The 13,705-nt window shown below is 37.9% G+C and overlaps 1 protein-coding gene across 4 annotated transcripts in view; it reads left to right on the plus strand.

The window, feature by feature from the left end:
• Window positions 1–13,705, plus strand: part of AKAP3 (A-kinase anchoring protein 3) — a 36,835-nt gene that overhangs the window by 6,611 nt on the left and 16,519 nt on the right. For 2 of the 4 annotated variants that reach the window (XM_027595104.2, XM_027595103.2), the window contains one exon: window positions 9,394–11,742. In XM_027595104.2, the coding sequence (XP_027450905.1) occupies window positions 9,394–11,742 (2,349 nt within the window). Of the gene's footprint in view, window positions 1–9,393; window positions 11,743–12,264; window positions 12,413–13,705 lie in introns of all 4 variants that reach the window. The other 2 variants (XR_003520074.2, XM_027595106.2) reach the window with 2 other exon arrangements.

Raw genomic sequence — 13,705 nt, forward strand, 5'->3', positions numbered from 1 at the left:
AGGATCTCATAATCTAATGGAATCACTATGCAATTCTTATCCTTATTAATATTTCTCAAACACCTATTTGCATGTAATGTTACATGACCCATCTTCTGTTTATTCAAAATCTATTTGGTCTATCTTATGTAGCCTAAGAGAGAAAACACTAACAAATCTAAGACATTAAAACATATAGATAATAAATATCCAATTACTATAGAGTAAGTGCCAACCAAAACTGCTTCTATTAGATCTTTTATTTACCTCTGCTCTGTCATGTAGAAAAACAAAAGATAGATGGATTTCAATACTGAATCAAATAAACAGAAAAAGTCATGATTTTTCATTAAGGGAGGAGCACTCTGGGGGATGCAAAAAAAAAAAAAGAAAGAAAGAGGGGCGCCTGGGTGGCTCAGTCGGTTGAGCGTCTGCCTTCGGCTCAGGTCATGATCTCAGGGTCCTGGGATCGAGCCCCACGTCGGGCTCCCTGCTCAGCAGGAGTCTGCTTCTCTCTCTCTCTCTCTCTCCCTCTAACCCTCCCCACTGCTCATTCTCTCATTCTCAAATAAATAAAATCTTAAAGAAAAAGAAAGAAAAAAAATTTCTGCCCTCATAGACCATACTATTAATTTGGGAAAATAAAAAATATATGTGTGAAAATATAAAAATAATCAAAAAGTTCTAAATAACCAGTAGACCCTAAATATAAGAAGTTCATGATAATTTGCCAAATGGATTTTCTGGCAATAATTGCTATAGGTGTTTAAAGAACAGATCAGAGTGGAAAGTGGTCAGGGAAAATTTCATAAAGTATATTTAACAGAGCTAGAGGTGAAGAATAGAATGGTAGGTATATATGTTGACTTCAAACTAAGATACTGGAACAGAAGATGGCTGCGGAGAGAAAATTAAACCCCTTAACCCTTTTTATAGTCTCCTTCATGGATGTGAAAATTTTCCCTGGCCTTAAATAAGAAAGACTCAGAAGTAATTTGGCATCCACCTTCGCCAGCTGCTCACGATATTACTGTATAAAAAGAGAAAGAGTTAAAGATTGCAAGAGAGCAATGGGGTTTGGAAGAGATGGGTATTTGATTATAGACTGCATTGATAGAAAAACACATGTGGTTAGTCTTTCAGTCAGTCACTATGGCTTCATCAACCACTTTTGCAAAATTCTCCTGGATCAAGTGGAATAATGGACTTAGGGTATATACTTTTTAGGTTCAAAGAATGTAAATGGACAATAAAAACCTATAAACACAGCAAGCTAACACAGTTCTTTATACTCCATCATAAAGCTGTGTACTACGCTATATATTTTTTATTATTATGTTATGTTAATCACCACACATCACATCCATTAGTTTTTGATGTAGTGTTCCATGATTCATTGTTTGTGTATTACACCCAGTGCTCCACACAGAATGTGCCCTCTTTAATACCCATCACCAGGCTAACCCATCCCCCCACCCTCCTCCCCTCTAGAACCCTCAGTTTGTTTTTCAGAGTCCATCGTCTCTCATGATTCATCTCCCCCTCCGATTTCCCCCCGTCATTCTACGCTATATTTTTTTAATTATCTGTGAAAAGAATTGAAAAAAGATAAAAGAATAAGCCCCACATCTGCATCATAAGACTTTCTTGTACATGTTACAGCCCAATTATGAAACATGCCTATTTGCAGAGAATGAGCCTATCTTTAAATATGTAGGTAATATTAAGGGATAATTTTCAAAAAAAAGGGGGGGGAATAAAATCCGGACTCTCAACCAGATATGAAAAGGAACACATGTAAAAGATTTTATTTAACTTATTAATGAGGTAATTGGGGAGGTGTTACAACCTGTTCAAAGGAGAATAAAGAAAGAGATGGATTATAGACCAGGAATATTGAAATGAATGTGCAAAGAGAGGCCAAACTGGCCTCTTCCACAGTGGAGAAGGGAAGTCAGCTGAACCTCCACTAGACAGAATTTACACGTCTATAGACATGTAGACTTCTTCTGCATTGTTGTCAATTATCTACAGCTTACAATTGTAAAATAGCCCCCACAGAATCAGAATCAGATTATGTGGAAGGCTGTAAACAATGCTTAATCTGTAGATTATAAACAATGTATCATTTTCTGTTGGAGCACAATTTTTCCCCCTACAGTTGCCTCCATTTTGATAAATCTCAAAATAAAGTAATTTTTATCTCAAAATAAGGCTAATTTAATCAGATTTGGTTGATTATTTACATAGGTATAACAATCAGATAGGCGTTAAGTTTGCTTTACTGGAAGTCTTCATAAGGAAGCTCAAATTGAACTTTTAAAGGCCTCCATTCCTTGCTATCCTGAGACTGGGAAGTCAAGAATAAGAAATTTTTTCTACCAGGTTTCACCTTTAGCTCCTATAAAAACAAGAACGTACACCACTGGATTTCCCTGAAACCATTGTTCCTAAATATAGTTAAGTTATACTAATAAAAACTTTTAGGCAAAGTACTTTCCATTTTTTCTATTTCATAAAAAATATGTGGGGGAGGGGAAGTATATAACTGTAAACTGTTATACACTAGCTTAGGTGCATACTAGCAGAATGCATGAACACACATAAAACAACCTTCTACAGCCATATACATCCCTTTATAACCAAGTGGCAGAAATGGACATATTTATTAACAGACCCAAAGATATAGCTTCTCTATCATAATAAAAATAATAAGCAAAAGCATATAAACTGTTTTTAACCATTAGGATTTCAGTATTCTATCTTACTTAGAAATGATCAAAGTATCCAATGAATATCCATTAAATAACTCAATTTAATACCTGTGTTTTAAGTTACAGAAAGATGCTGGAAATTTACCATTAAGCCAACAATACTATAAAATATAATAACTGTTAAAATAAAGTTTGTCAGAATAATATTCAATTTGATTAACACAAATTTATATTTTTATGACGTTAAACATTAAGTAGAAGTAATACTAGCTTGCTGGATTTGTATAAGTTTATGAAGAGCATATCAAAGTAAAATAAAAATGTATACTTGCATTATACGTAATACTGATAAATCATAAAAGACATAGGTGTTTTTATTAAATCAAAATTATTAAATTCATCTTCTTTGCCAAAGATTATCCTAACTTATGTGAACTTAAAGTCCTAAAATCTTTCTGGGTTAGGTTCTTTAAGAATTCTTCTTCCAGGGACACCTGGGTGGCTCAGTTGGTTAAGACTCTGCCTTCGGCTCAGGTCATGATCCTGGGGTTCTGGGATCAAGTCCTGCATCAGGTTCCTTGCTCAGTGGGGAGCCAGCTTCTCCCTCTGCCTGCCGCTCCCCCTGCTTATGCTCTCTCTCTCTCTCTCTCTCTCTCTGACAAATAAGTAAATAAATCTTTTTTTAAAAAAAAAAAGAATACTTTTTCCAATCAGAATAGAGATCCTTTAATTTAAGGGATTTTATAATCTGATTTGGTATCATGTGGGAGTAGGAAGCTATAACTGCTTACACTTAATGCTTTTATGAATGACAAATACTGATAGCTTGTAGCCTCAATTCTAAACTTTCAGCCATTAGATTCAAATGTCCAGTTTTCAACAACAATCACAAGGCATACAAAGAAACAGGAAAGTGTAACTCAAAGGAAAAAAGTAGGTCAACAGAAATTGTGTCTGAAAAAAACCTGATGGCAGATCCACTAGACAAAGACATAAAAACTTGGAGCACCTGGGTGGGTCAGTGAGTTAAGCATCAGCCTTCAGCTCAGGTCGTGGTCCCAGAGTCCTTGGATCAAGCCTCACATCGGAGCCTGCTTCTCCCTCTCCCTCTGCCCCTCCCCCCACTCATGCTCTCTCTTGCATTCTTTCTGCCTCTCAAATAAAGAAAATAAAAATAAAATCTTAAAAACAAAACAGACAAAAAACAACTGTCTTAAAGATGTTCAAAGAACTAAAAGAAAGATGTGGAGAAAGCTGAGAAAACAATGTATGAACAAAATGCAAATATCAATAAAGAGATAGAAAACCTAGAGATAACCTAGAAGAAATTATGCAGATGAGAAGTATAATAAAAGAAATGAAAATTTCACTAAAGGAATTTGAAGGCATATTTGAGCAGGCAGAAGAAGGAATCAGCAAACTTGAAGAGGACAATGAAAATTAACATCTCTAAGGAACAGAAAGAAAAAAGATCGAAGAAAAGTGAACAGAGCCAAAGGGACCTGTGGGACACCATGAGGCAAACACAACACATTGTGGGAATCTCAGTAGGAGAAGAGAAAGAGAAAGGGCAGAGAGGATATAGGAAGAAATAAAGGCTTAAAGCTTTGCAAATCCAATGAAAGCCATGAATATAAATATCCAAGAAGTTCAACAAACTCCAACAAAGATGAACTCAAAGAGACCCATGCTGAAACACATTATAATCAAGCTTTCAAAAGACAAAGACAAATGGGATAGCGGTAAAAATGATGTTTGATACTGTCAGGTCTGGACCGTGAAAGTCTCCCATTCAGTTCTCTGTGATCTTGATTGTTCCTCATATACTTGAAGAATGGGTTTTGAGGCCCAAGGGAAGAGTGAAACCATGCAAAAGCAGAGCTTAAGTCCCCAAGTCACTGCAAAGAAAGCTGCTCATTGAATGTCCTCTCTAAACAAGGTGATTGACAAATAAAGCTCTATTTTCTTATACCACTAATACTTCAGGGCTATGTGATTTATAACTAGCATTATCCCAAATAATATATTTTGCTTGTGTCATTTTGTTGCCAGTAATGCCCACCCTGTTATATCTGACTATCAAAATGTTTAGAAGTCCATCTCAAATGCCACTACTTTTTCTAGTCACCCACCCAAAATTATCTGTCCTTTTTGTAACATTCAACGTATCTCTTTTTATTATTTTCACTGATAACAAAGTATGTAGTAACATTTGTGTTCATATTTTGTCTCTACAGTAGATTTTATTCTTCCAGAAGGCAAAGATCATATTTCTTTCATCTTTTACATGTCCCACAGTATCTGGTACAGTATATTGTATACAGACACTATATACATATTGAATTATGCAGGTAGTTTGTATTACACATCACCTACCCTAAATCCCTAAATCACCTCTACAGTAGAGGGCCATCATGGTAGATAATTTGTATATCCAAACCTGATTTTCCATTTCTCGAATGCAGTCTCTGCTCTGACTCCACCACCCTTTCTCTGTCTCTTTCTCAGACATGCTTATAGGCAGCTCTCCTAAAAACTTCTTCCTAAAACTTCTTCTTAAAGCTGAATTATGTCCAAAATGAATTTCCCACTTGGGGGTGCCTGGGTGGCTCAGTCAGTTAAGAGTCCACCTTCAGCACAGGTCATCATCCCCAGGGTCCTGGGATCAAGCCTTGCATTGGCCTCCCTGCTCAATTGGGAGCCTGCTTGTCTCTCTGCTTGCTGCTCCCCATGCTTGTCCTCACTTTCTCTCTCTGTCAAATAAATAAATAAAAGCTTAAAAAAAAAAAGAATTTCCCACTTGTTACTGATCTTTGGTTCAGAAAAATAATTTTTAAAAAAATTCATCACAGAAATTCAGAAAGTAGTTTCCCCGTACCTCCCACAGGAATGAATCACAGTACGCATCCCTAGCCATACTGTCTTCCAGCATGTCTCTTTTCACCCAGAGCACTACTTCCCCATAGATATATGGTCAAGTTTTATTTCCTAGTATTCCCACAAATGGTTAACTATGTTCCACTGCATTTCCTAAAAATCAAGTTTATTGACTTCTCTTACTCTTATCTTACCTTTTCTGAAATCTAATCTTAATTTGAAATATTTAAGTAGTATTATCTTTTATACATCACTATAAGAGTACAGATTTTGTGCATATTATCTCATTTAATACTAATTGCAATCACATGAGGAAATTATTAAAATTAACAATAATTACCATATGATTCAGCAGTTCCACTTCCAACTGTATATCTGAAGGAAACAAAATCACTATTTTGAAGTGATAACTGCACCCTATGTTTATTTCAGCATTATTCACAATAGCCAAGACATGGAAGCAACCTAAGTGTCCATCCATGGATAAATTAATAGAGAAAATGTGGTATATATACATAATAGAATATTATCCAACCATAAAAAGAAGGAAGCTTGCCTTTTGTAATAACATGGATGGACCTAAAGGGTATTAAGCTAAGTGAAATAAGTCAGACAGAGAAGGACAAAATACTGTGTGATCTCACTTATATGTAGAGTCTTAAAAAGGAAAACTCTTAGATACAGAGAACAGATAGGTGGTTGCCAGGGGTGGGTGGTATGAGAGTGAGCAAAGTGAGTTGAGAGAGTCAAAAGGTATAAACTTCAAGCTATAAAAGAAATAAGTCCTGGGAATTTAATGTACAGCATAGTGACAATAGTTGTTATTACTGTATTGTATATTTGAAAGTTGCAAAGAGAATAGATCTTAAAAGTTCTCATTACAAGAAAAAATAATCTTGAACTATGGTGTGGTGAAAGATATTAACTAGACTTATTGTGGTGATCATTTTGCAATATGTACAAATATTGAATCATATTGTATACCTGACACTAATATGTTATATGTCAATTAAATCTCCAAAAAAAAAAATAATAAACTTTCAACCATGTATCAAAAGTAAACACAGAAACACAAGACTCACCTGTCCAGAAATCAAAGAACTCTTCTACTTCTCAGTGGGCACAAAATTCTTAATTGCTTTGAGCTTGAGATGGGCAAAAAATACTAGCAAAACAAATTTTCCATTGTCTCTTACCCAACAGAGAATAGATCTCTATAAACAATTAATCCATTAAAGAGATCACCAAATGGTTAAACAATAAAACCAAATTCTTGATCACCACTGCCACCAACAGTTATTGGCCATCAAGGAACCAAAATGAACACCAAAAGCAAAGTTAGTACAGAGAAAAATTAAAACTAGAAAAAACAGAATGCAAAGTTCTGTTGCCACCTTGGATTCACCTCTGGGGTCAAAGGAAAGATGCACCTGGTATACTTCCCTCAAGATGATATTTGTCTCAGTTAGGTGAATCTGCTGGACATCTTGGCAGAGACTTCCAAACCTGTTAAAAGATTATTTTCAGAGAAGGTGAAATAATGACAAAACTCATGGTGGGGCTCAGACTGGGTGGCTCAGTCCATTAAGTATTGGACTCTTGCTCTTAGCTCAGGTCTTGATCTCACAGTTGAGAGTTCAAGCCCCACATTTGACTCCATGCTGGATATGGAGCCTACTTAAAATTAATTAATTAATTATCTCCCTATTTTTCTAATTTTTCTATTTCTCTAATTTTCTTATAATTAATTCAATTAATTAAATTTCTGAAACTAATTAAATTAAAATAAATTCATTAAATGCTTTAATCATTAACAAGAGACTGGTGAGGTTCAAAGGAGAATCAAAGAAAAGAACCACATATGTAGATCAGGAATATTGAAGTGAATGTGCAAATGCGGGCAAAACTGACCTTTTCTACAGTGGAACTTTCTCTGGTCAGAATTAACATGTATAAACAAGAATTATATTACATTGCTATCAGTTATCTACAGAGTTGTAACATAGCTACAAGAGAATCAGAATCAGAAAATGTGGAAGACTGTGGTATAGCTTATGCATAGTTTTCCACTAAAGTGTGAAGTTTTAGCTATTATTCAAATTAGGAGAACCATTTAGGAGAACTTTGCACCAAGCACGATGGCCCACAGACAGCTTAAACAAGCCCCATAGCAGACTGATAGAACTGCTTTTCTCTTCTTTCCAAGTCATCCAAACATAGCAGTGTACTGAAGGTGTGGGGAGCCAATTCTAGAGTCAGAACTGGATTTGAATACTAAATTCCATCATGTGGCAGCTGTGAGATACTAGCCAATTTATGTAACTTCTCTAAGCCACAGTTTTCTCATCTATGAAACCAGAACAGTAATACCTCCGTGTATTATGAGGCTGTATATGAGGATTAAGTGAAATAATGTGTGTAAAGCACTGAGCACAGTGCCTGGCAAACACAAGTATTTAAGAAATAGTAGCTAGTAACTTATGTGATACTTGGTAATTAAAGTGCCAAATTATTCTTTAAAGATGGGCAATACTTGCAGTCATTCCTAGATAGACATTAATATAATGACAGTACTCCTTTACATTTGATAGTAAATAGGACACTTTCACATACTTAATTTAGCCTATGTTCAAGTGAAAATTATAGATTGTAATATGTAAATGTAAAAATACATATATGTGCTTATTACAGCTAGTATTCATTAAAGAATCTGTATTCATTCAAAACTAATAAATTGTCCACAGATATTAACTCCTCAATTAAAAATTAGATTGTTCACTTAAGTGATATCAAATAGTTCATTGGAAGCCATTTAACATATCAATACTGTGCTTGTGTAGCCCGGCAAAGTGATTAATTATGCACAATTGTCCTTGAATTCTCTAATTTTTTAAAAACTATAGTTTTAATAAGAGATCTAAATAAAAACAGATAAGCCATAGAAAATAGCAAGTAATATAAATATAAGAAAAATCGGATTCATGGGCGCCTGGGTGGCTCAGTTGGTTAAGCGACTGTCTTCAGCTCAGGTCTTGATCCTGGAGTCCCAGGATCGAGTCCCGCATTGGGTTCCCTGCTCAGCAAGGAGTCTGCTTCTCCCTCTGACCCTCTTCCCTCTCATGCTCTCTATCTCTCAAATAAATAAATACAATCTTTAAAAAAAAAGAAAAATCAGATTCAGTTCAAATGCTGACTCTGCTACATAACAGATGACTGTCAGATCTTAAGGATATATATTATTAAAAGCAATATCATGTAGTGGCTGAGAGCAGGGCTCTAGAGTCAGACTGCCTGGGTTGGAACTCCTGCTCCATCAGTGATTAACTGTATAACCTCAGATAAGTAACTAACTAGATCTCTCCTTTCTTCAGTCCCTTCCTCTGTAAAATGTGGATAATAAGAGAGCTAATATTTAAGTTTATTGCAAGAATAATGTTAAGTGAGGGGTGCCTGGGTGGCTTAGTCAGTTAAGCATCTCCCTTTGGCTCAGGTCATGATCTCAGGGTCCTGAGATAGAGCCCTGCTCTGCAGGGAGTCTGCTTCTCCCTCTCGCTCTGTCCCTCCCCCTCACTCATGAGCGTGCTCTCTCTCTCTCTCTCTCTCTCTTTCTCTAATAAACAAAATCTTTTTTTAAAGAATACTGCTAAGTGAGATAATAATCTTAATATACTTGGAACAGTGCCTGATACATACTAAGTACCTAGGTAAATGTTGGTTACTTTTATTGTGATGATACCACAGTTAAGGCTTGAGAAAGGTGAGCATTTTTGTAACGAAATCTTTGAGGTTGTCCTGAATGTCCAGTGTCTTTACTTTGTTATAGTCGGATGAATCCTTGTCTGTTTTTAAGGAAGCCTCAACTGATCCTATCAGAGTGCTCAGCTGGCTCCGCAGAGACTTGGAAAGAAGCACAGCAGGGTTCCAAGATGTTAAGTTCAAGCCTGGAGAACCCTCACTGGGCAGGGAAATGAGTGACTTAGGAGACCCCTGCAAGGGTTTCTCTGTGGACTATTACAATACCACCACCAAGGGCAGTCCAGGACGATTGCACTTTGAGATGACTCACAGAGAGAACCCCATCCAGGGTGCCAGTGTCCATCTCAGTAATGGGAATTCAGTAGATGAAGTTTCTTTCTATGCTAATCGCCTCACAAATCTAGTCATAGCCATGGCCCGTAAGGAGATCAATGAGAGGATAAATGGTTCTGAAAACAAATGTGTCCATCAGTCATTGTACATGGGAGATGAGCCCACACCCAACAAAAGCTTGAGTATGGTGGCATCAGAACTGGTGAATGAGACTGTCTCTGCATGTTCCAAGAATGCTACCTCAGATAAGGCTCCAGGCTCTGGTGACAGAGCCTCAGGATCATTACAGAGTCCCCCAAATTTGAAATATAAGACCACTCTGAAGATCAAGGAGAGCACCAAGGAAAGCAAGGGTCCAGATGATAAGCCTGCTTCTAAGAAGTCTTTCTTCTACAAGGAGGTGTTTGAATCTCATAATGCAGGTGATGCCAAAGAGGGTGGAAGGTCCTTACCTGAGGAGAGAAGGATGTTCAGAGGGCAAGAAAGACCTGATGACTTTACAGCTTCTGTTAGTCAAGGGATCATGACCTATGCTAACAGTGTGGTATCTGATATGATGGTTTCCATCATGAAGACACTGAGGATCCAAGTGAAAGACACAACCATTGCCACCATTCTGCTAAAGAAGGTACTGCTCAAGCATGCAAAAGAGGTCGTCTCAGATCTTATTGATTCCTTCATGAAGAACCTCCACAATGTCACAGGGACCCTCATGACTGATTCAGACTTTGTCTCAGCTGTAAAAAGAAGTTTATTCTCTCATGGAAGCCAGAAGGCCACAGATATCATGGATGCCATGCTGAGTAAGCTATACACTGTAATGTTTGCAAAGAAACCCCCTGAAAATATCAGGAAAACTAAGGACAAGTCTGAGAGTTACTCCCTTGTCTCCATGAAAGGAATGGGTGACCCTAAAAACCGAAATGTAAACTTTGCAACCATGAAATCTGAAGGTAAATTGAGGGGGGAAATGTACTGTCCTGCATCCAAACCAGAGAAGGAGAAGTCTTGTGCTGAAACTCTGGGTGAACACCTTGTCAAAGAGGGATTGACATTTTGGCATAAAAATCAAAAAGAAGGAAGATCTCCAGGTTTCCAAAGAGCAACATTTACAGCTCCCAACAAACAGTACAAGCCTGTACCAGACACTCCTCTGGGATATCCTTTGGATACTTGCAACCTCAGCCCCCCTATGCATCACCAAGAGAAACCTGAGAATTTTATGTGTGATTCAGACTCCTGGGCCAAGGACCTGATCGTATCTGCCTTACTTCTGATTCAATACCACCTGGCCCAGGGAGGAAGCATGGATACACAGAGCTTCCTTGAAGCTGCTGGCAGCACCAACTTGCCTGCCAACAAGTCCCCTGTAGTTTCTGATGAGTCCCGCCCTAAGTCTCCTCAAATGGGAGGTGACCAAGAAGAAGCAGAAAAGAAGGATCTAATGAATGTTTTCTTTAACTTCATCCGGAATTTGCTTGGTGAGACCATCTTCAAGAGTGACCGTAGCCCTGAACCCAAGGTGCCAGAACAGCAAATTAAGGAACAATATAGCCACCAGTGTGAAAGACCTGTAACCCCTTCTCCCATCAAATTAAGTGAAGGCAGTGAGGCTGGTGGTACCTTTGCTGGGCTGACCAAGATGGTTGCTAGCCAGCTAGATGGCCACATGAATGGGCAAATGGTAGAACATCTGATGGACTCAGTGATGAAGTTATGTCTCATTATTGCCAAGTCCTGTGACTCTCCCTTGGCGGAGCTGGGAGATGATAAGTCTGGGGATGCGAGCAGGCCAACTTCAGCCTTCCCAGATAGTTTATATGCGTGCTTACCAGTCAAGGGCACAGGGACAGCAGAGACTCTCCTGCAGAATGCCTATCAAGCTATCCATAATGAATTGAGAGGTATATCAGGACAGCCCCCTGAAGGATGTGCAGCACCCAAAGTGATTGTCAGCAATCATAGCCTAAGTGATACAGTTCAGAACAAGCAACTCCGAGCCGTACTTCAGTGGGTAGCTTCCTCTGAACTCAATGTCCCTATTTTGTACTTTGCTGGTGACGACGAAGGAATCCAGGAGAAGGTAAGGAAGTAGAGTCAGAGGAATTTGGGGAGATTTATTAAGGGTTAATTAGGGTTTTAAGTTCTGTTTTTTTCTGAATGGGAAGACAGCTACAAGAAGAGTAGGAGGAGGACAGTGAGAATTTGAAGATGCCTCTTGGCAGAGATAATGGTTAAAGTAAAATTGGATTTTGCCCAGTAAGAGGCATATCAAAGGGGAAAAAGAGGAATAAGTTTATATATATATACACACATATAAATATGTGATATTGATTTATCATATGTGTGTGATATGTGACAAATCAAATCTGATTCTTTTTTCTGCATATATTGGTGGGAATGCACAGATAAAAAACCTCTAAGAGACTTAGCAAAAGAGTCAGATAAAGGTCTGGGCCTCAGGATGAAATTTGGATAGGACAGCATATTGCCTTAAGAATGAGAAGGAGCTGCTGGGAGGCATCCCGGCAATGTATTGAGGGGGTGGGAGGTTAGGGTAAAGATCTAGGTGTATACCCTTTCAAACTTGTCATTACTCTCTCAGCTGGTTGTCTAGGAAGTGTTGGAGATTTGACAGGATTCAATAAATAACATCCCTCTTCCCCTTACTCTAAGTTCTGAATCAATTGAGAAGTAAAACTAAAGAATAAGGCAGATGGGAAATCAACTTATCACTGTTATTACTGATAAAGGTAAGTGCGTGCCTTCTAACTCCTTGCTCCTCCCCACGAGGGCTTGGAACTGCTTACTGAAGAGAATTGTGCATGTGTCTGGTAAAATTGGTATATAACTTTACAGGCAGACCTCAAAAGCATTGTGGGTTCTGTTCCAGACCACTGCAATAAAGCAAAGTCAAATGAATTTTTTGGTTTCCCAGTGCATATAGAAGTTATGTTTATACCATACTGTAGTCAATTAAGTGTGTGATAGCATTATTTCTTTAAAAAAAAGTGCATACTTAAATTTAAAAAATGCTTTCTTGCTAAAAATGCTAACCATCATCTGAGCTCTTAGCAAATATAATCACTAGTCAAGATCACTACAACAAATATAAGAATGAAAATGTTTGAAATATTGCAAGAATTGTCAAAATATGACCCAGAGACCCAGAGTGAGCAAATGCTGTTGGAAAAATAGCAGCAATGGACTCACTTGATGCAGGGTTGTCACAAACCTTCACTTTGTAAAAAACGCAGTATCTGCAAAGTGCAATAAGCAAAACACAATAAAACACGTATGCCTGTATATCTGTTTCAGGGCTACATTATAATTCGATATCTGTATATATTACAAAGTGATCATCACCAAAGGTCTAGTTACCCCACAGTTTAGCTCTTGACCCATTTCACTCACCCCTAACCCAGTTTCCCTCTGGTAACCACCAGTCTGTTCTCTGTCTATGAGTTTGGGGTTTTTTGTTTGTGTGTGTTTTTTTTTAATTCCACACATAAGTGAAATCATACAGTATTTGTCTTTCTCTATCTGACTTATTTCACTTAGCATAACACCCTCAAGGTCCACCCTCAAGTTGTCACAACTGGCAAGATTTTCTCCTTTTTTATGGCTGAGGAGTATTCCATTACGCGTGCGCGCGCGCGCGCGCGCGCGCGCGCGCACACACACACACACACACACACACACACACACACACACACACACACACACACACACACACACACACACACACACACACACATGGCCCATACCTTCTTTATCCATTTATCTGTCAAAGGACACTTGGGTTGTTTCCACATCTTGGCTACTGTAAAAAATGCTGCAATGAACATAGAGGTACATAGAGCTTTTCAAATTTGTGGTTTTGTACAGATAAATACCCAGAAGTGAAATTGCTGGATCATATGATAGTTCTACTTTTAATTTTTTGAAAAATCTCCGTACTATTTGCCACAGTGGCTGCACCAATTTACGTTTCCACCAACAGTGTATGAGGACTTCTTTTTCTCCACATCTTCTCCAACACTTGT

This window comes from Zalophus californianus, chromosome 9 (genome assembly GCF_009762305.2).
Source record: "Zalophus californianus isolate mZalCal1 chromosome 9, mZalCal1.pri.v2, whole genome shotgun sequence".
Taxonomy (NCBI): domain Eukaryota; kingdom Metazoa; phylum Chordata; class Mammalia; order Carnivora; family Otariidae; genus Zalophus; species Zalophus californianus.